The following is a 22,952-nucleotide window of genomic DNA, read 5'->3' as shown; positions in this document are numbered from 1 at the left end:
AAGGAAATGAGGCTTATTTAGCCTATATTCTTGATACTCGAAGTTCTGAATCAAAGTTAGAGCAACTATCTATTGTAAATGAATTCATGGATGTATTTCCTGAAGAATTACCAGGGTTACCACCCGATAGAGAAGTTGAGTTCGTGATAGATGTGCTTCCGGGAACAGCTCCCATATCGGTGACACCGTATAGAATGGCTCCAGCAGAATTAAGAGAGTTAAAAACGCAGTTGCAAGAGCTGTTAGACAAAGGGTTTATCAGACCGAGTATGTCGCCGTGGGGTGCACCTGTCTTATTTGTGAAAAAGAAGGATGGTTCATTGAGGCTGTGCATAGATTACAGGCAGCTGAATAAGGTAACAATTAAAAATAAATATCCTTTGCCTCGTATTGATGATTTATTCGATCAGCTTAAGGATGCTACAGTGTTTTCAAAAATAGATCTCAGATCTGGGTATTATCAGTTAAAGGTAAAGGAATGTGATGTACCGAAAACAGCTTTTAGAACTCGGTATGGTCATTATGAGTTCTTAGTTATGCCATTCGGTTTGACAAATGCTCCTGCTGCTTTTATGGATTTAATGAATCGAATTTTCCAGTCTTACCTAGATAGATTTGTGGTTGTGTTTATTGACGATATACTGATCTATTCAAAGACAGAATCCGAGCATGCTCAGCACTTGAGAATTGTACTACAGATATTAAGGGAAAAACAGTTATATGCAAAATTTAGTAAATGTGAATTTTGGCTTCATGAAGTGGGATTCTTGGGTCACATTGTGTCAGTTGATGGTATACGGGTAGATCCGAGTAAGGTGTCAGCGGTGATTAATTGGAAAACTCCAAAGAATGTTACGGAAGTGCGAAGTTTCCTTGGATTAGTGGTTACTATCGTCGATTTGTGAAAGATTTTCACCGATTGCTTCACCGATAACTAAATTATTACGTAAGAATGTTGAGTTTGTATGGTCCGATGAGTGCCAACAAAATTTTGATCAATTAAAGAAAATGTTGACAGAGGCTTTGGTGTTAACTCAGCCTGAATCAGGTGTGCCATATGTAGTATATAGTGATGCGTCTCTGAATGGTTTAGGTTGTGTATTGATGCGATCGGGAAAAGTTGTAGCATATGCTTCTCGACAGTTGAAACCACATGAGAGGAACTACCCTACACATGATCTTGAGTTAATGCCATAGTATTTGCTTTAAAATTTAGAGACACTACCTATATGGAGAGAAATGTTATGTGTATACAGACCATAAAAGTTTGAAATATTTAATGTCGCAGCAAGAGCTGAATTTGAGACAGAGGCGATGGTTAGAGCTGTTGAAAGATTACGATCTTATCATTGATTATCATCTGGGTAAGGCAAATGTAGTGGCAGATGCACTTAGTCGGAAATCATCATTATTTGCTCTTCGGGCGTTAAATGCTCATTTGTCTGTTAATGAAAATGGTTCTATATTAGTTGAATTAAAGACAAAACCAGTATTCTTTCAACGAATTCGGGAATTGCAAGATAAAGATCCGAAGTTGGTGTTGAAACGACAATGGTTCGGGATAATTTGAACTTAGATTACTCTATTGATAATAGTGGTATGTTATACCATCGTAATAGAATTTGTGTTCCGAATAATCTAGAATTGAAGAAGGATATCTTATCAGAGGCTCATAGTAGTATGTACTCGATTCATCCGGGTAGTACGAAGATGTATTGTGATTTGAAAAAAATGTATTGGTGGCCTGGTATGAAACGGGAAATTTGTGAATTTGTGGCAAAATGTTTAATCTGTCAACAGGTAAAAGCTGAACATCAAGTGCCTACAGGTTTGTTACAACCCGTAATGATTCCAGAATGGAAGTGGGAACATGTGACGATGGATTTTGTATCTGGATTGCCAGTGACTCCGAAGAAAAAAGATTCGATTTGGGTGATAGTAGATGATTAACTAAATCGGTAGCATTTTATTCGGTCGAGCAGATTTTCACTTGATAAGTTAAGCGGAATTATATGTGTCGAAATTGTGAGATTACATGGGGTGCCGACATCAATTATTTCTGATCGAGATCCGAGGTTTACTTCGAGATTTTGGAATAAACTACAGGAAGCTTTAGGTACTAAGTTAAAATTTAGTACAGCTTTTCACCCTCAGACAGATGGACAATCAGAGCGAGTGATTCAGATTTTGGAAGATATGTTAAGGTGTTGTATACTCGAGTTCAGTGGCAGCTGGGAAAGGTACTTACCTTTAATGAATTTGCTTATAATAACAGTTATCAAGCTAGTATCAAAATGGCACCGTTTGAAGCTCTGTATGGAAGGAAGTGCAGAACCCCGTTGTATTGGTCAGAATTAAGTGAATCGAAATTAGTCGGAGTGGATTTAATTCGGGAAACTAAAGAGAAAGTTCAGATTATTCGGGAAAGTTTGAAAGCTGCTTCCGATCGTCAAAAGTCGTATGCAAATTTGAAAAGAAGAGATATAGAGTTCAATGTGGGTGATCGTGTGTTCTTGAAAGTTTCTCCGTGGAAGAAAGTTTTACGGTTTGGTAGAAAAGGAAAGCTTAGTCCACGATTTATCGGACCATCTGAAATCATTGAGAGGATCGGTCCGGTAGCTTATAGATTGGCCTTGCCTCCGAACTTGAGAAGATCCATAATGTATTTCATGTATCTATGTTGAGACGATATAGATCGGACCCTTCACATGTGATTCCTCATACCGAGATAGAGCTACAATCGATATGACTTATTCGGAGGAACCGGTGAAAGTATTAGCTCGGGAAGTTAAAGAACTACGGAATAAACGAAATACCGTTAGTAAAAGTGTTATGGCATCGACATGGATTGGAGGAGGCAACTGGGAAACAGAGGAGTCAATGAGATCACAATATCCAAATCTGTTTGGTAACAAATTTCGAGGACGAAATTTTTAAAGGGAGAGTTATATGACCTAATTTTCAGTGGTGTCGGAAATGGTGATTTGAGATCACTAAATTCGACAAATAAGATTGAACAAGATAGTAATTTAATATTTATGAGTCAAGTAAGAATTTAGAAGAATTTGTGAAATGGTGAAATTAGTGAATTAAAAGAATTTATTAGGTCAAGCGGGTCAAAAATGAGGTATCGAGACCTCAAAGTTGAAAATCGAGCTATAAATATTTTTATAAATATTTATGGAGTGTCATTGAGTTAGTATTAAAGTTTCGTTAGAAAATTTTAACGTTTGGATGGCTAATTAATTAAAAGGACTAAATTGAAAATAGCGCAAAATTTGTTAAATTGTGAGTAAATAGCTTAAGTATTTAAAAGATGGATTTAAAGAGCAATTAGACCCAAAGGTTAATGGCTGGACGGTTTGGGTATGAAATAAGCAAGAAAACAATGTGAACAAGGGGCAAAATTGGAAATAGCATAAAAGTTAATAGTTAAATAATGATGTAATTGAAAAATCTAGACATTTCTTCATATTTTCTCAGCTAAAACGCCATAGAAGGTCTGGAGAAAGCTGGTTTTCATATTTTACATCATGTGAGTTTAATTCTTACTTTTCTTGATAATTTTATGTTTTTATGACTTTTACAATTAGGTCCACTTGTAGAATTCATTAGTTTTTGATTTTATGGGTGAAATTGGAAGTTACCTTGGATGGATAAGGGATTTTATGATGAATTATTATGAAATTTAAGTTCTAATTTTATATTAAGGTGGTTTTATTAAGTGATTTTGATAGGAAATGATATTTAGGACCTAATTGTGAAAAAGTTGTGAATTGAAGGTTTCTGTTGAAATTAAGAATATAAAAGGTTTTGAAATAGTTTATAATGATAAAATAAAGTGTTAATTGAGAAAAATTAGTTCAATTGATGGGTGAATTGAGAAGGACTAAATTGTGAAAATTGTAAATTTTGGGGTAAAAGTGCAATTTCGAAATTTGAACAGCATAAATTGTGAAGTGAAATAGAATTGAAATGGATGCTAATGAAGGAATGATTTTATAATTATAGATCAAGAAAACGAATGAATCGTGGAAAGGAGAAAATTCAAGAATAGTCCCCGAATTTCTACGACTTTTACAAATTAGTCGAGTAAGTTCATATGGCAAAGTTCAATGTTTTGATATGAAAATATTATGATTGTTAAAGTATTTTATTGTTGATGAATACTATCAATTTGCATTAACTAATGAATAATGTGTAACTAAAAGTACAAATTAGTAGGAACAATGGATTTGAGTGCTTCTATTCGTGACCACGATGAGTTGATGAAACATATGTGACAAGTGTGCCCGTTTAAGACCATAGCTGGGCTATGGCATCGGTGCAATGTGATAATGTGACTCAGTATAAGACCATAGTGGGCTATGGCATCGGTATAATGTGATAATGTGATTCCGTATAAGACCATGTCAGGATATGGCTTCGGTATGATATGTGAACCGTGTAAGACCATGGCAAGGCTATGGCTTGGTGTGTGATGCGTATCAATGTGAAAGTCCATGGTTTACTATGGCAATGTGATAATGAAGCACTCAATTCCTTATTGTTCCCTAATTTGACAATGAAGTAAATGAGAAATGGGCCTAAGGGAGTTAAATTGTGAGTTGCCATATGGAAATTATTCCAATGAGTTATTAATGAAATTGTGATTTGGAGGATGAAATAGTTAAACTAATAGATATATGATTGTGTACGATATTTGATATGATTTGTGTTTATATGCCTATGAGCTTACTAAGCTTCAATAAGCTTACTTGTGTGTGTTTAATATTTTTATATAGATTGACTTGAAGTGAAGTGGGTAGATCGGATCAACACAACAGGGCACACTATTCAGATCAATTCCGGTAGTTTTTGTTTTATGTTTAAAGATTTATATGGCATGTATAGAGTTTGAATGAATTGAAGTAAAGATGTTATAAACTAGTTAACAATATTTGTACTAAAACAGTTTTCAGTAAGTAGCAGTAGTTTGACTTTGAAAAATCACTAAAAATAGTAAAAATGGAATTAAATAATGAATAAATTATGGAATCGAATCTTGATGAGTCTATTTTTATATGGAAGAAGCAAAACAGGTATATGAGCTATATTTTATGAGATGTTTAAATTTTTGTGAAATAGGGCCAGAGCGATTTCTGGATCCCCTGTTCTGACTTTGGACATTCACCATAAATTTTACAAAGATAATTAGAAGTCATACTTTATGTGTACAGATTCCTTATTGAGTCTAGTTTTATTAGAGACAAACGGAATAGTCATTGAAGCTCTTTACAGAGAGATATCTGATTTGTAATACAAAAAGGTCAGAGTAGTCAAACCCTAAAACAGGGGAGATTTTAAATAATAAACTGTACTAATTGGCTTGACCAAAAATTCTAGAAAAAAATTGGTAAGTAGATATATGAGTATAAATTCAGAGAAAATTTACGGATTTGGATTTTGAGTTTTATAACTCGAGATATGAATTATTTAGCAACTATGACACAGTTGGACAGCTTGTCTGAAAAGTATTATATAAATTATCTAAATTTGGTTAAGTGCTCAAATAAGTTTAGTAGTGCCTTGTGCTCGACTCCGGCAACGGTCTCGGGTAAGGGGCGTTACATGTTCCAGCCAATAAGTACGGTTTATTCTTTAAATTTACCCTTGTTTCACTGTCCAATAGTCCTGACTACTCTTCAAAAAAAATTTATTATCTCTTAGTCAAAAATTTGAATGATGTTCTCGTTTATTTATTTTGAAAATAGACTCATCAAGGATTCTAAGAATATAAATTATAACTCATAATTATTTTTGTAAAATTTTTAATGATTTTATAAAATCGAACAGGAGATTTCAAAATCATCTTGATTCATCTTACACAAATTCAAATATCTCTCAATATGAAATTCTTTTGCTTACAAAGTTTTCTTTATATGAAACTAGACTCAATAGGCTTTAATTTCATATTTAATTCAACCTATTATTCAATTTCCACAATTTTTGGTGGATTTTCAAAGTCGGACTACAGCTATTATATAAGACTATTTTAGTGCAAAATATTAATGACTAAGTTTATAACACCTTTATTTCCTTTCACTACAATATTTCCTATCACTCCCTTTTATTTTCCTTCACTATCATATTATGAACATAGTTCCTCATGTAAGAAAACTCTACTTTAACATCACAAATACCTATTACATAATATCATATATCCTTAATTAATATACCATATGGCACATCAATATGCATATTTTTCTTACCATACTTATACTATTTCATCCATGTGTGTATGAAAACCATTTATAACCTTATGAACTCATATGTTTATATATATATGATTGCTATCCATACCAATGGCTAACTTCCAAACATTGTGTAACATTTATTATTTCACTAATTTAGCTATACATGCCGTTTTCAAAATAAGTAAACTATTATACCAAAATTGAAAGGATGATAGTGTGATGAAGTCTCCGACCCGTCTTCCACTTCTTCCTAGCTTTCAAGCACTATAAGACAAGGAAAATAAAATCTAATAAGCATATTTATGCTTAGTAAGTTCATATAACATGAATCAAACTTACCAATCATATTTAACATTTAAATCATATAAAAGCATAATTTCCATTCATTTTGGTTATTTACCTATTCATAAACATTTCAATCAAACACGTTCATAACAAACGTACCAATAGGCATAGATGAGCTCATCATGCTATTGTCTCATTCCATCTCATATTTCTCATGTTTTGTTTTACTATCTCATCCGTTGAATCATTGGAATTATCGATGGATTTTCTAAGAGTACACACAAAGTGTACGTTTTCATATTTCGTCAATTCATATCAAGGATTTAGCCCTTAGGATGTTAAATCATCAAACACTCTCTCGAGTTACATATCAAGTAACCGTAGCGAATCAGGATTACCATTTAGGGAAAATCCTATTCACCTTGAGTTACCATAGTGAGTCAGGAACAAATCCTATCCACTTTATATATTTCTAGTGAATCAGGAATAAATCCTACTCACTTTAATTTCTTTAGTGAATCAGGAATAAATCCTATTCACTTTTAATTCTCGAGAAGGTTTTTGTTAGATTTTTCCATCCTAGCTCAATCCATTTCTGCAACACATGCAGAACCTCATATATTTCGGGAAATTTCCACTATTCATCGATCACCAATATTCAAACGGAATTTCAACCATTTATTAGTTTCCAAACATGTATCATTTCTTTCATTTCACATCTATATAATTCATATATTCAATTTCATACATCATATACAATACAATACAACATTTAAATTAACATATTTACATACTCATTCAAGTTATACGAACTTATCTCGATAGCAACTTGTAATCGAAACTCTTTTAATCCGATATCTTTTCTTTTCCACGATCACTTTCCTTTTTCGATCTTTCTGGGTCTATATCAATAAATTTAACATCAATTCAACATATTTCATACTCATTTGAATTCAACTCATGTTCTAGACAAAATTACTATTTTGTCCCTAAACTTTTCATAAATTCCATTTTTGTCCCTAGGCTCGGAAATTAATATCTATGCAAAACAATCCTTATTCCAAGCCTATTTGATTTTTACATCTCACATTTACAGCACTTATATTTCATAAAATTTAGAATTTTTCTTTAAATTTCACAAGTTTACAAATTAGTCCCTTTTTACACAAAACTTTTAATTTATTCTTCAATTTAATCCTTTACCTAGTTCTAACTTGAAATTCTATCAATTTAACCCCTAATTCATCAATTAATTCAACATAAACCATGTCCAAAAATCTACTAACTTTCAAATTTTCAACATATACTAAGTAGTATTTTATTCTAGGATTCCAAAAATATCAAAATTATAAGAAAATGAACTAAATTGGCTTACCAATTGAACTTGAAACCTTAAACCCCAATTTCTCCCTTTTCTTTCTTTCTCTTTTTCCTTTCTTTCTTTCTCCCCTGTTTTCTTTCGTTTCTATTTTGTTCTTCTTTTTTTTTTCTTTCTTATGTTTCTTTTGTTTATTATATTTTAGTTATATTATTATATTATAATATCTATAATAAATAAATACACATATGTATTTATTACACATTTACATTATCATTACCACACAATTGTCATAATTTAATTTATTTTATTTACTTTATTTAATTAATATAATATAATAATATAATAATATAATAATATAATAATATAATAATATTTACTTAAATTATAAGTAAATATATAATATTTACTAATATATGTATATTATTTATACACATGGAAATTATTTTACCACACACATTCAATTCATGGTGTAATTTCTTATTTAGTCCCTTGAATTTTCTCTATTCTATAATTCAACTTTTACCCTATGTTCAATCTAGTCCTTCCACTCAATTGCTCCTAATTTAACAAATTCACCTATCCAAAACCTAATTAACCACACAACTAACTTCGTAAATATTTATTAAAAATATTTACGAATTCGGTTTACAGGAACGGAGTCCTGAAAATGAAAATTTTTTTTAATTAACTACAAAATCAATAAAATTTTCTTATCAAAATTTTCATACAACCTTTCTACCATAATATAGACCATGCCATAATTTTAAAATAAAATTTTCTTTTAGCTCGAATTTGTGGCGAAACCACTGTTCCGATTTCACTGAAAATAGGCTATTACAAACACATCAGTACAAAAACATAAATGACAAGCAGTGCACTTATTTGGGTGACCCCTAGGGTTTGGAGTGGTTCTACCTAGGGTTGGCTCTTAGGGCTCATTATATGTGGCTCGGTTCTAGAGTAAGGGTACCTGAACCAGCAGATTCCTCGATGCTCATCCATTATAGGCTCATATAGATTGAGTTCGGTTTAGGGGAATACATTTCCCTATGGCTACACGAAGATGAAAATCTCACGAAGACATAGGTACGAATGTATCCCGAAAGCAATCCACTATCCTACACGGAGGTGAAGACCTCACGAAGGAATAGTTTCTCACTCCCACTTAAAAGGGTAGATCAAACGATCATGCAATGCGATATGCAAAACTATTTAAAGACTCGAACCAATAAGCAGGTATTATAACATAAACCACAAAGATAACAGATGAAATGTAATGAAATGATCGTATTTTAAATCGGATTTTCAATTTTGATGAAAAGACATAAATTAATCAATTTACGGCTTGACTCTCTTATTATCTCCAGCGGAGTCACCAAGCAGTCGAAACCATTTTTTGAAAACGGGTCGACTTTGGTTTTGAAAATAAGAAACGAAAATTGAGAGTCGCCACCGATCTTTATTAGGTGTGATCGGATCACCTTTGCTTTAATAAAATGTTTTAGTTTATTAAAACGGTGTTTTTGGTCTATGAAACTCGAGAGAACAGGTTCGGGAGTCAGTTACATGCGAGGAAGGATTAGCACCCTCGCCACGCCCAAAATTGGTACCGAATTGATTAGTTAGTGTCTTAATGTCGAAAATTGAAAATCAAGAATAGATTTAATATATGATTTTTTTTATCAATGTCGATTTTAAAAGCGCTTGAATTAGCTCAAAACGATTGTTAAAGATTTCCTCGTCTCGAAATATCGGAATATCACATCCCGTAAGTTAGGACGCGATACCATGAACTCCCGAGCGCGAGTTTGTCTTTAATTTTAATTGGAATTTCGTGTATTTTAAAACTCAAAAGGATATTTAGCTATTTAGGATCAACAAGAAAATCGAAACCCCGTAAGTTAGGGCACAATTCGTCGATGTTCCAAAACGCGAAACATTGCCTTATTTTGAAAATTTTTTTTTGAATGATAACGAGTACAATATTTAAGCGACATGCGTTATTTGTTTGGATTAAAATAAAGCGATCTAAGTTGGATAAACATATTGGGATTAAATTCATAATGCGATGATACAAAAATAAAAATATAGTAATGAACGGGGACAATAGTACATGAATTCAATATTACACAAGCGAGTGAGAATAATATGAACATGAATAAACAAATTAAAGAACACGCAATGGCAATAGTCTCACAACATACATCATTTAAAATACCAACACTAATAATCAAAAGAATGAAATAATACAAAACAATTTAAAATAACTAATGAGGCAACTTTAAATGAAAAATCCATAAAAAATAAAAGCGAATACTATAAAACAATTTAAAATAATTAATATACCAAACAATTCAAAATAAAACAAAGCAACTTAAAATAAATAATGTATATAATCATTTAAAACAACATATAGAAAGTCTAAAATAATAACATGTAAAAAGAAATTTAAAGTAAATATTATATATAAAATATAAAAATAGCTTAATATAAATAATATATATGTAAAAATATAAAAGTGTTTAAAATAGACAATATATAAAATTTGAAAATAAATAATCTATAAAAAATTTTAAGAATAAACCATATATATAAATTTATAATAACAATTCAGAAATAACATATAAAAAGAATTTAAAATAAATAAATAAAACAATGTAAAATAAATAATATATGAGACAATTCAAAATCATTTGTATTAAAATAGTTTAAAATGAATAATACATATATATATATATATAATTTAAGATGAATAATATATGAAACAATTTATAAAAGCTGAAATTAAATAAAAGAGGACTTAATTAGGACAAACGCGAAATTAACAGTAAAAAAAATTATAATAAAATAAACAAAGAAGGACCAAGTTGGAAAAACGCGCAAGGATAGAGGACTAACTGGGCAAAAAACCCATTCTTGGACACGCGTCCTTTTCCCAGAGGATCAGTGCGCCAAGGACTAAATCGAAGTATGCTAGAAATGTTTGGGCAAATTTTAAAAAGAAAAGAAAATAAATAAAGGAAACTAAAACAGAACAGTCCATAAAGTGGAATGACCGATCGCATAAATAGACCATAAGTCTAAAACGCGCGGATCCCCTCCGGTTATGGGTCAAGTCACACGGGCGGTCCAAAACGGTGTCGTTTTGGCACCTGGACTCCCACCCAAAAACGACGCCATTTCAAAGGTTGTATTTAAGCCCAATTTTTTTAAAAAATTCATTTTTAGCCTTCCCTTTTAGAAAAAAAAAACTGAAATCCTCCCAAACTCTCTCCCTTCTCTCCCCATGGTGGACGACCAGGTTCCTCGGAGACCCGTCCTACCGCCGCCGTGGCCAGTGGCCTTGGAGCGCCTCTGAAGGCCATATTACCAACACCCAAAGACGCCGAAGGGAGGAGACCCTCAACCCCCTTTCGGGCCAGACCTCGGCAACGGAGAAGGGGCTCTCCGATGTCACAACTGTGAGGGATTTCAGGTAAGCTTTCCCCCTTTCGTTCTTTTATTTAAAACAGATTTATAAATAAAAAACAAAAATAACGAAAATAAAAAGGGAAAATCGTAAAGAACATGAGAAATGGAAATCAAGATTAACCTTCTTTTTTTTTTTTTGCTTTTTGATTCTTTTTATTCGTGTAATACAATCTTTTTTGTATTTTTTTAAAAAAAAAACCCTTACAATTGATTTTCTCCTTTGGCTTTATAGTCGATTACACTGCCTATTTTACTGTTTGATTGCTTCTATTTGCTTGCTGTCATTTCTCTGCTTTGTTTCTGCTTTTGTGTTCTTTGCAGGTTTTGCTTGGTCAATGGAGAAGAGACCTTGCCATTTCGGTGCAAGGCTGAGCAAAGGGGTCAGGCCTTGGGATGAGGCGCAGGCGGTGCGCCCGAGGAGGAGCGGCGTACATGGGAGCTAGGGTTTCTGCCCTCTCTTTTTTTGGTGAAAATTCTTAAGTTTTTGGGCTATGGGCTGTTGTAATTTTGGGCTTAGTTTTTTTTTTGTGTGTGTTTGGATTTGTAATTTAATTATTTTTTAGATTTTGGTTTTTGTTGATTTAGGCTTGGGCCGGACAAAATAGACTTGTTACAACACTTAAACATTAAAATTACTATATTTTTTAGAATTTGAAAAACAAAATTTAAATTCTTGTTTTTGGCAATATTGAAACAGATTACAACTTTACTTAAAAGAGTTGAAAAATCAAAGTTTGAAGACTACAACACCATTATCAAGTTCAATGTTCCAAATGATGCTGCCAATGAATCAGAGGGTTATGAAAGGAGGTATACAAATGTGTAAATATGAACATTTAAAACAAATTAAAATTATGACTAAAACACATAATTGTCTTCTTAAAAAAGTATGTATAGATTGGTCTGATTGGACCAAAAAAAATTACGATATTGTACTATTAACAATAATTATAACCTTCTCCCACTTTCAAATACAAAGTAAATCACTAATTAACTATTTTATCTTTTTTAATAAGATTTCCCACCATTTTTCTACATTTATATTTCTTCTTAAGTTCTTCTTAAACCAACAAAAAATCAGCCACGGTGCAATAATTGAACAATTGAAGCAACCATAGGAAAAAGATAGTAATTGAGACCTGGATTAAAACCTCCTTTCACATACCTCATCTTCATTGGTCGCAAAATAATCTTTTAGAATTCTTTATTTTTAGGGTAAAAGTATTGAGGTCATTATATCATGAGTTCGATTATATTTTACCTTCTTTAATAAAAAAATAGATAAATTAGTCTTTTTACGTTAAATCAAAAAGTAAATTGATCAATTTGTACTGTTAAAAACTATCGTGGTGGATGGAATAATCAAACAGGTACATGTGGCACGTGTACTTCATGCTAATGTATATGGAACAATTTTCAACAGTAAAAACGGATGAAATATTAAACATAATGACCAATTCACAATTTGATTAAGTGTACAAGGACTACTTTGCCTATTTTTTGAGTAGAAGGAGAAAAATATAATCTGGATTCTAGTACAAAGGCCACCATGGTATTTTTACCTTTTTTAGGGTCATTTGTATTTGATTTTTTTTAAAAAAATTAATGTTGAAGGCTAAATTTATTTGAATTTTTTTTTTTTTAGAATTTGAACTAAAATGATAAATTTTGTAAACATTAAAGGCTAAATTTGTTGAATTTTTTATATTTAGGACCAAATTGATAGAATGTCTAAATATTAGAGGGCTAAATTTGTTATTAGACCGATAAAGAAGTCCACAATAGCTTTTTGTCACTCATCTAACCACAACTAATGGGAGAGTGACTAAAATATCTAATTTTGAATTGATGACTAAATGAAATAATTAATAGTTGGTGACCAAAAGAGAACCAAAGACATAGTTGAGTGACTATTTTTATAGTTTACCCTAAAGTAAAATGAAAGGCATAATGATAAATTTAGTTCTAGTGCTTACCTTTTTTCTTTTCTTTTTTTTATGTCCTTAAGCTTCTTTTTCTTTTCTTTTTTTTTTTTTTTTACAATGCTTACAACTATTCATAATCCCTTCCCACATTTAATTAGGAGGATAAACGCGTTTTAGCGCACTCAAACCCATAGTTCTCCTGCATTGGCAACAATACCAATGTCAATCGAGTTAAGACACTAACATGAAAATTCACGTACAATCCACTCAAGCTTCATGAAAAGAATATAAAAAATTAATAAAACATATTTAAAAAATTCTAACAGATCTCAAAATGTTTATAGAATTTTAGCTAGTTACATTAACGTGTTATAATATTTTAGTCATTGAGTCGTTAATTGTCGTTAACGATATATAAGCTGACATGGCAGGATAAATCATCATTTCAAACAAAAATTTTAGGTTAAATTATACAATTGGGCATCATATTTTTACGTTTTGAACAATTTATTTTTTTCTTTTCTATTCTTTTAACTTTTTTTTTCTTTATTTTCCATTCTCTTATGCTTCTCCCTTTGTTTTCCTCCTTCTCTATCTCTTTTAACATAAATTTTTTATGTTTTTCATTCTTAAAACTTTATAATGTTTATGAAAAAAAAGAAAATGTGAGAGCTGAAACCAAAATAAAACTTGCTTCACATATTCTCACCGACAATTATAAACCATCATCGTTCATCATCGTTTTAATTAACCAATTTGGATCTCTCAATGACTTAGTCCACAAGCTTGCCTCAATCAAAGATCTCGCTAGTTGTGACTTAATTATGGCAGTTCACCTTCAACAAAGTTTCTTGAACCCGTTCCCTTAACCTCCTAACCAATCTCCACGACCACCTTATTTATCTTACCTACAATATTCTCTCCCTCTCAAAATTATGTTGTTTTACGGATTCTTCAAACGAGCTCTACAGTCTCAATGACTAAAACGACCACCATACGAAACTTACCCTCAACTTTATCCAAACCAGTTTGGTTCCATGCTCCTTTTCTCTCTTCGATTCATCCATGCTCAACTTTCCAATCAAGCTTGCTTGGGAATATCCAAGAAGGTGTAGATCAATTTTATCATTCGCTTAATTTTATTCGTCAGAAAAAGAAAAGAAAAGAAAATGAATAATCTACACGATTTTGTAAAAGTTTGGAAATGGAAAAATATTGTTTTGAATATAAAGAATTCAATTTATGTTTAGATTTGATTAAGAATATGGTTTTTTTTTTATGATTACTTAGATCCAATTTTAGTTTTAAAATTAGGTTATATTCAAATCGAGATCTGATTAAAAATGATTGATATTCGGTTTTGAGTGAAATTCAATTTAGGAATCATGCGAAAGAAACAATGACTTGGTTTATTTGGTGGGCAAATATTATGTTTCTGCAGTGAAGAATATGATAAGAGAGAAAAATAAAGGGGAAGAAGAAAAGGAAAATAAAGAAATAAAAAGAAAATTAATTGTTAAAAAAAAGTATAGGAACTAGTTTTAACAAATAGAAAATATTAAAAAACTATATTAAAAAATAGAGAAGGGGGGAAATAAAGGGAGAAAGAAAATCGCATGGAAAATAAAGAAAAAAAATTCAAAGAATATAAAAGAAAAAATTAAATTCTCAAAACGTAAAAATATATGGACCAACTGTATAATATAACTAAATTTTTTGTTTGAAATGATGATTTAATGTGTTATATCAGCTTCCCATTACATTGTTAATGACAATTAATGCTCAGTGACTAAAATATACAATACGATAAAGTAATTGATTAAAGTGTAATATTTCAAACCAAGTGACTAAAATGTAATCTGAAACAAATAAAAATAACTATTTTGATAATTTACTTTTTTAAGAAAAGACAAACTACTATGAACGACAGTAAAAAAGATTCACAAGGGCTTTTAACAAATTCAACCAATCAAAACAAAAAGCGTACAATAAAAAGTAAAAATCTTTGAAATAATAAAAGAATCAAATGTTTACCTCAGATGGTAAGGGCTTGTCAAGTACTACCATGCAGAAGCAATTTTGGCATAAAAAAACATTTTTGAGAGAAAAGTTAAGGTTAAATAAGTAATTTATTTGTGAAATTTTTAACTTTTCAAAACCATTATTAGTCAAATGGTTAAGCTAAAATTTTTAGTTTTTTTTTCTTCCAAAAACATTTTTAAATATTTTTTTTCTCCCAAAAACACTTTTAAATATTTAATTACTTTTGCATCCCTCGTCCAACGATACTTTCCCTTTTTTTTATTTGGTTATTCCTTCTTTCATTTTATTTGCTTTTTCATTTTCTTTGAATTACCTGCTTGGAGTTGCCCTTCTTTTTCAAGGTGTGCTTTCTTTTTCCTTTTTTATTTTCTTCTTATTCATTTTAGTTGCTCTCTCTCTCTCTCTCTCTCTCTCTCTACTCGTCTAATCCGGTCTTATCAATTCAACTCCCTCTTTAACTTTCTCTTTGTTTTCCTGAATTTCAAGTTAAGCTCTTTTTGCTTGCCTTCTTTTTCTTTTTTTTTTCTCTTAAATTTTTTATTTGGTTGTTGACATTGATTCTGTTGCTGGATTGTATCTACAGAAAATAGAAAAAGATGGCTAAAAGCTCTATTACATGTGCATCTCGTTCACGAAATTTTGATGTCTGAAAATAAATTAATTTGGTTGCTTTAGATGGTATTTATGGTGTCTATACACTGTTGTTAACGAAGGATTAAAATGTTGTGAATTTATGATGTTGGAAACTTTCTTAAGGTTGGAATCAGGGGTGAAGCTAGAACAAATTTTTAAGGGTGCGAATGAAAATTTAATTTTTTATAGTCTATATCTTTATAATTTTTAAAGGATTAAATCAAATTTTTATAATTTTAGGGAGGCCAAAATATAATTTTATATTTATTAATTTAAAATTTAAAAAAAATTTAATGGCCTAAATATAAATTTTCCTTTTTAAGGGGGGCCAGGGCCACTGCCAGCCTCCCTTGTATCCGCCTCTGGTTGGAATTAATGGTGTCCGAATGGTATTTTAATGTTGCTTAAAGGTTTATATATTCTAATTAAAATCTAAAATAATTAATATTAATTGTTTAAAAATATTTAAAATTTATATTTTATATATTAAAATATTAACAAGAAATTATAATAAAATATTTTTATATTCTTATTAAAATATTATAATATTAACTAATTTAAAAATATTTAAATTTAAATATTTTATTTATTTTAAAAACTTCTTTTACAGTGATATCAAAAGTTAGATTTTAAAGCAAAATTTTCAAAAACATTTTTAAAATTTTCAAAAACAATCATAAACTAGCCACAGCACACTTTTCTGGTTCGCACAATTGTTCGTTCTCCTTTCATTTTCAGAAAGGCGTGTAAGTTTTCTTTGTTTGACTCTTTCCCCCATCTTCTTAAGATGGAGTTCAATATATCATGGGTAAAATCCAATTGTATATCTGAGTGTTTATAGCTTAACAATGGATATTTTTCATTTATTATCAGCAACTTCAACTGTTATAGTATTTAGCTTTCCACTCTTTCTTCTCTCTCTTGGATGGATTTCCAAAGTCGTCTCCAGAAACACAAAACGAAAGCCTAAACCACCAGAAGCTAGCGGCGCATGGCCGGTTATCGGTCATCTCCACCTTCTAGGAGGTTCCCAACCAATCCACATTACCCTGGCCAACATGGCGGACAAAAATGGACCAATCTTCACTATTAAGCTCGGTGTGCGGAGAGCTTTGGTGGTGAGCAATACTGAAACAATTAAAGAGTGTCTTACCACCAACGATAAAGCCTTTGCCACTCGTCCGAATCTTACTGCCTCGGTTCTCATTTGCTACAACAACACCATGCTTGGTTTCGCCCCACATGGACCTCATTGGCGTCGAATGCGCAAGTTCGTTAGTCTTGAGCTCCTCTCCAACTGCCGCCTTGATAAGCTCAAGCACGTTCGAGAATCCGAGATAAAGTTGTCCGTGCAAGAGTTGTATCAGCATCGGAACAAAAGCAAAACTATTGGATCTGATAAGGTGTTGGTAGAAATGAAGAGATGGTTTTGGGATTTAACTCTTAACGTGATTCTAAGGATGACTATAGGGAAGCGAATTCCGAGTTTCGGCAACGATGAAGAGAGTCAGGTGCTGAAGACGGCCTTGAAGAACTTTACTGTGTTGAGTGGGAAGTTTGTGCGTGTCTGATGCTTTGCCGTTTCTGAGATGGTTAGACATAGGAGGCGATAAGAGGGCCATGGAGAAGGTAGGCGAAGACCTAGACCGATACGCCGAGGGATGGCTAGAAGAGCACAAGCGAAGGAAATCGTCAGGTCAGTGCAAGGGCGGGGAAGATTTCATGGATGTGATACTTTCTAACCTCAAAGATGAAGGGGATCACCATGCAGATACCATCAACAAAGCCACCTGTCTGGTAGATTTTACTTCATTTATAGTATAACTGATGTTAGATTTTGATTGTTTATGGCAAACGTTAAAGAGCCTTGCCTGATTTTGCAGGCTCTGGTTTTGGCGGCTGAAGATACCACAGCGGTTACATTGACATGGGTCTTATCTTTGTTACTCAACAACCGTCATGCATTAAACAAGGTAGTAAATGAACTCGACATCCATATCGGCAACAATAGGCTAGTGGAGGAATCCGACATGAAAAATTTAGTATACCTTCAAGCAGTCATCAAGGAAACAATGCGTTTGTACCCTGCTGCACCACTCTCGTTGATTCATGCAGCCACTGAGGATTGTAGGGTTAGTGGTTACCAAGTGGCGGCAGGCACATGGCTGATCACCAATCTTTATAAGCTTCATCGGGACCCAGGAATATGGTCAGACCCAGAGGAGTTTAGACCCGAAAGGTTCATGACAACCCACAAACATGTTGACGTGAAAGGGCAAAATTTCTCGTTGATACCGTTTAGCAGTGGAAGAAGAATGTGCCCCGGGGTTTCATTTGCACTCCAAGTGTTGCACCTCACGGTTGCTAATTTGCTGCACCAGTTCGACTTTGCAACCCCGTTAGATGAAGCGGTTGATATGCGCCAAGGACCAGCTTTGACAATTTTCAAAGCTACTCCACTTGAAGTCCACATCACTCCACGCCTTCCAGCTTCTGTTTACGACACTAGGAGCTAATCATGTTTGATTATTAATATTTAAAAAGAAAAAGAGCTTTGATTATTAATAGGAAGAGTATTATAAAAATATTTCCATGTTAGAGCCATGTATGTGGCTTTGGTGGTGGTTCCACCTGCTTTGGTTCATCAAATCATGGATGTTTGAAAATAATTTTTGTGATATTTTTAGTGTAGGATTTTTGTGGAATAAAAATCTTGTCTCCCCCACTTATAATCTCTTAACACGTTTTTCTTTTTTTCTTTACTTCAGATAATTTAAAGTAAAAAAACAAAAACGGAAGTTAGAGTAGAAGATTTATTAATTTCTTTGATATGAATCAAAAGATTGAGGTACATTAAATGAGTGAATCAAGAAATTAAATTTTTTACTTCAATTCCATAATTTTTTCCTGGGGATAAAATTGCTACCTAATATTTTAAACTGTAAGGCACTTTGAAGATGAAGAAATACGGAACTTTCAACCAAAATAACATACCCATCTTTCATCACATTACAGTCAGCAACTTCCTCTGCAAACTAATTTAGTACAAGTGTAAAAAAGAATTATCACAAAACATTCTATATTATAACTTGGATTATATTTTTAGTTTTTTATTGAAAAAATAGGCAAATAGAAAAGTGAACATTTTAAATGTTTATTTTAGTGTTTTATATATAAAGATTTATTCAATTTGACTCATATTTTATTGAAAGTAAAATAGAAAACTAATAAGATTAAAGGGTAAAAATCTTTAATAACAAATTAAAAATAATCAATTAATTATTTTAAAATTTTTAAAATTATCATAAAATAAACAAATTTTATAAAAGATTATAAACAAATCTTCTTCCCAACTTTTTCTTCTCTTTGGAAGTTACATAAAATTCCATTCAAAATGCAGGAGGGTTTCACTTTGACGTTGGGTATCCTGAATTGACAGGAAATGAAGGCCATGTTGGTTTTCAAGAAAGTCAAATGTCTGGACGTGGACCTCGAATTATGATTTTATTTTATAAAAATAAAAATAAATATTTTAGTAATATTTCAATTATACAACTAGAGTAGATAAAGGCATTGTAAATATATAAAGACGGAAAAAAATTGTTGGTTTTTATCTGATGCATTGTAAATATATAAGTTGATAAATGAGTTAAATTTTGTGTTTGCATTAAAAATGTTTGAAAATACTTAATAATAATAAATGAGTTTTAATAAAAACCCAAAACAAAAATTTCAATTTTTTATGTTAATGATCCATGATCATAAACTATTACCCATTCAAAAAACACAAAATGAACGATCTCTTCCATCTCTCTACTACACGTGGCATCATACACAGAATCCTGTATCTCCTTAACGTTCCACGTGGTGAATCTTAATAAGTTTTTTTTTGAGAATTACACGTGGCATCAAAACATTGTGGGTCAGTGCCACCTACTCTGGCTGCTTGAGCTGGTGGAACAGGCGGTCTCATCAGATGCGAATGGGGCAGACACTGAATCGAATTCGAAACAGGCATGTTGCTGGTTCTTGTTGGTCGCTCCTATCTGGGCAAACTCCGCAACGCTCCATACCTTGACCGAATTATCAAGGCTTCCACTGTACACGATCCACCGCTGCTCGCTCCTGGATTCTTGGTTCTTTTCCACAGCCAAGCACTTGACAGGCCCCATGTGCCCCGTCAGCACCGAGAGGCATGTGTGGATGTTGCCGTCCTTCCTCCAAACGCATATATTCTTATCAGCCGATCCGCTAAACATCAAATTCTCAGTAGCCTCAAGGCAAAGAACGGCCTGCTTGTGCCCTTTTAGGACCCCGCCGTGGGATAATTGCTTTTCAACTTCCCAGAGATTGACCAAGCCGTCACTGGAGCCACAGTACAGAACTGAACCCTGGGTGTTGATTGCTAATGCCGTAACTGCAGAATCTTGTTGTAAAAGAGTTTGGGACAACACATGCTTCGCTCCTTTCCGCTGTTGTTCCCTTTTCCACACTTTAACGGTACCATCAGCGGAGCCAGTGAAAACCATTCCACTCATGATCGAAACCACAGAGTTAACAGCGTCATCGTGTGCACGAATCGATTCAAGGCATTTGGAATCTGAAATTCTCCAGACTTTGAATGTCCTATCCCATGAAGCAGAGTAAAGAAGACCTTGTTCCACGTTCAGGCTCAAACACGTCACCGCATCTGCGTGTTTGATCCATAGAGCCCGCTTATGCTTCACTTCCACATAATTGCTGGGTTTAATGGAGCTTTTAAGGACGTCTTTGAGAGTGGGCAAAGTTCCAGCTCGTTTATAAATGCTAGGGTCCTTAGGAGAGATTTTCCAAACGCGAATCTTCCCATCTTGATGGCCGGTAAAAATCTTTTCGCCAGATATCACAATGGCCTTAACCAATCCACTGTTAGATTTAAAGCCCGTAAATTCTTTTAGATTCTTCCACACCCGAATGTTCTTACTATCGGAGCCGGTGTAAAGGAGATCCTTTGTGGCTGCCAAGGAATAAATATGACCCTCTTCACGTGTAAGCGAGCCGATGAGGCTGTTAGCTGGAACATCATTATCGGAAATGGCAGTTGAAGGTTTCATGAAAGAAGTGGTTTGGTTCCACGGTGACATGGTTATGGGCGAGCCTTCCAGACTCGTCCTATGGGCTTCGTAGGCAGGACCGGAAGTGGATGCGCGGCTATACCGCACGTACAAATCATCTTCACTCCCAGAACCAGGTATGGACATGTTAGGATCGGAATGCATAATGTTTCCAAACTTGGATCTCGGAAAGCTATCAGCCTCTGCGAACATTGTGCCCAAATTCTAGAAATACAAAAAAAAAAAAAGATAAAGAAAAAATGCGTAGAAGAGATTTGAGAGGATTATTAATTAATTAATTCAAATACGAAGAGAGGCAATGGAAATGATTGCATTTGCATCGCGGGCATACATATATTGCAATTACAAATGTGGGAGAGGAACTGTAGAGCGGATTTAGAGCTGTCAGATTTTTGATAACTGTTGGACCGAGCATATAGAAACAGGAACCATGCTCCAAGGAATCAGGGGTCGGTTTCCTAATAGCCTCTTGCTTCGTTGTTTTAGGATTTAACTTGCTATTTATTGCTGTTTTGGATAAATTTTTTTATTTATTTTTAACTTCAAAGATTAATGATAAAAAATTGTTTATAAAATTAGGATTTAACTTGTTAGCTATAAAACAGCTTTTGCCTGAAATGACATACGAAAACTAAAAGGGAGAAACTACGAATTGGATAATTATTGAAGTTTTTTAATTTTATAAGTGTGATTAAAAATCATTATTTAGTTTTTAGTCTCACCAGACCAGTTGCCAAGCAAGGAAACGAGTAGGACCTATTTTGTTGCAAACTACAATTCTTTTAGACATCTTCATTTTATTATTCTTTTTGGTAAAGTCTTTTTCAAAATAATACTTTTTTTTGTTAGAAAGTTTTACTAATATAAGAAAATACAATTAGAAGTATGAGTGTAAATACATATCCGATCAATTGTAATAGTATATAGAATTAATCAATATAATACACAACAAATAAAAAATCGGAAAATATCTACATAAGGTCTATGCACATGATGGGAAAAAATATCCGCACGTTGCAAATGCAAATAATGGGACTCACACCCAGGCCTTTAAAATCCGAAACCTTACCCTAATTTAAAGTGATTAGTTATGTATTTTAGATAGGGGGAGATTGCAATTTAATTACCGAAACTAAAATGTCATCCTTGTATCGAGTTAGTCATTGTAACGTATCTAAATCCATTTAGATTATTCATCTAAACTTAAATTTATTGATCTGAAATTTAAAAGAATTTTGATAAAAATATTGTATTTTAACAAAATAATTATACCCATATTTTTAAAGTCAAATCCGTTTTTAACCTTATAATATTTATTTTATTTTATACTATTTTTATGTATTATGTGATGTATATCACATAAAAAATATATGTAAAATAATACATATTACTATAATATAAACATTAAAAAACATATATCAACAAGTATTAAGTGTAGTAGTAAGACATATGACATTTTAAAGAGAGAATATAAGTTTAAACTTTGGAGACGACATTATTAAGAGAGTTAAGCTCAAACTTCAATCATAGATCGTTAAGCAGATGTAGAGAATAAAAAAAAAATTGTTAAATATTAAATTAAAAATAAGTTAATATTTTAAATATGTGAAGCTTGGAGTGTAAATAGTGATATTAACAAAACTAACTTTAATTATATCTCGGTTAAGCATGTCTTGAGGTCCAGTAACCAACCGGCTCATAATTTACTTAAGTATGCATCTTTAGGTATTAACAGCTGCTCGATTTGGTGGCATATTCCACTATTTTGTATGGGTTCATGGCTATGCATTAATTCGTCTATTTTTGTTTATAGTAGATTAATTCATCTATGATTAGTGAATAATCAATAAGATACACCTTTTTATTATTTTGAGAGTGATCTTTTTTAAAATCAAGAGAGTGGTTTTTTAATAATATATATTTG

The 22,952-nt window shown here is 32.3% G+C and overlaps 1 protein-coding gene and 1 pseudogene across 1 annotated transcript; one reads left to right on the top strand and one right to left on the bottom strand.

Annotated features, from left to right (window-relative positions):
- The first annotated feature begins 16,612 nt into the window (after positions 1 to 16,612).
- LOC108484802 (cytochrome P450 CYP82D47-like) lies at positions 16,613 to 18,648 on the top strand (annotated as a pseudogene).
- A 913-nt stretch (positions 18,649 to 19,561) lies between these two features.
- On the bottom strand, positions 19,562 to 21,532 carry LOC108484803 (protein JINGUBANG-like). The gene is made up of 2 exons (XM_053028287.1): positions 21,360 to 21,532; positions 19,562 to 21,232 (listed from the first exon to the last, which is right to left on the bottom strand). The coding sequence occupies exons 1-2, from the start codon at positions 21,441 to 21,443 to the stop codon at positions 19,838 to 19,840; spliced, it is 1,479 nt and encodes a 492-aa protein (XP_052884247.1). The 5' UTR covers positions 21,444 to 21,532; the 3' UTR covers positions 19,562 to 19,837.
- Between the last annotated feature and the right edge of the window lie 1,420 nt (positions 21,533 to 22,952).

The sequence above is a fragment of the Gossypium arboreum genome, chromosome 5 (assembly GCF_025698485.1).
Source record: "Gossypium arboreum isolate Shixiya-1 chromosome 5, ASM2569848v2, whole genome shotgun sequence".
NCBI classification, from domain to species: domain Eukaryota; kingdom Viridiplantae; phylum Streptophyta; class Magnoliopsida; order Malvales; family Malvaceae; genus Gossypium; species Gossypium arboreum.
The sequence above is the reverse complement of the archived record's forward strand: the minus strand, read 5'-3'. Positions and strand labels throughout refer to the sequence as shown.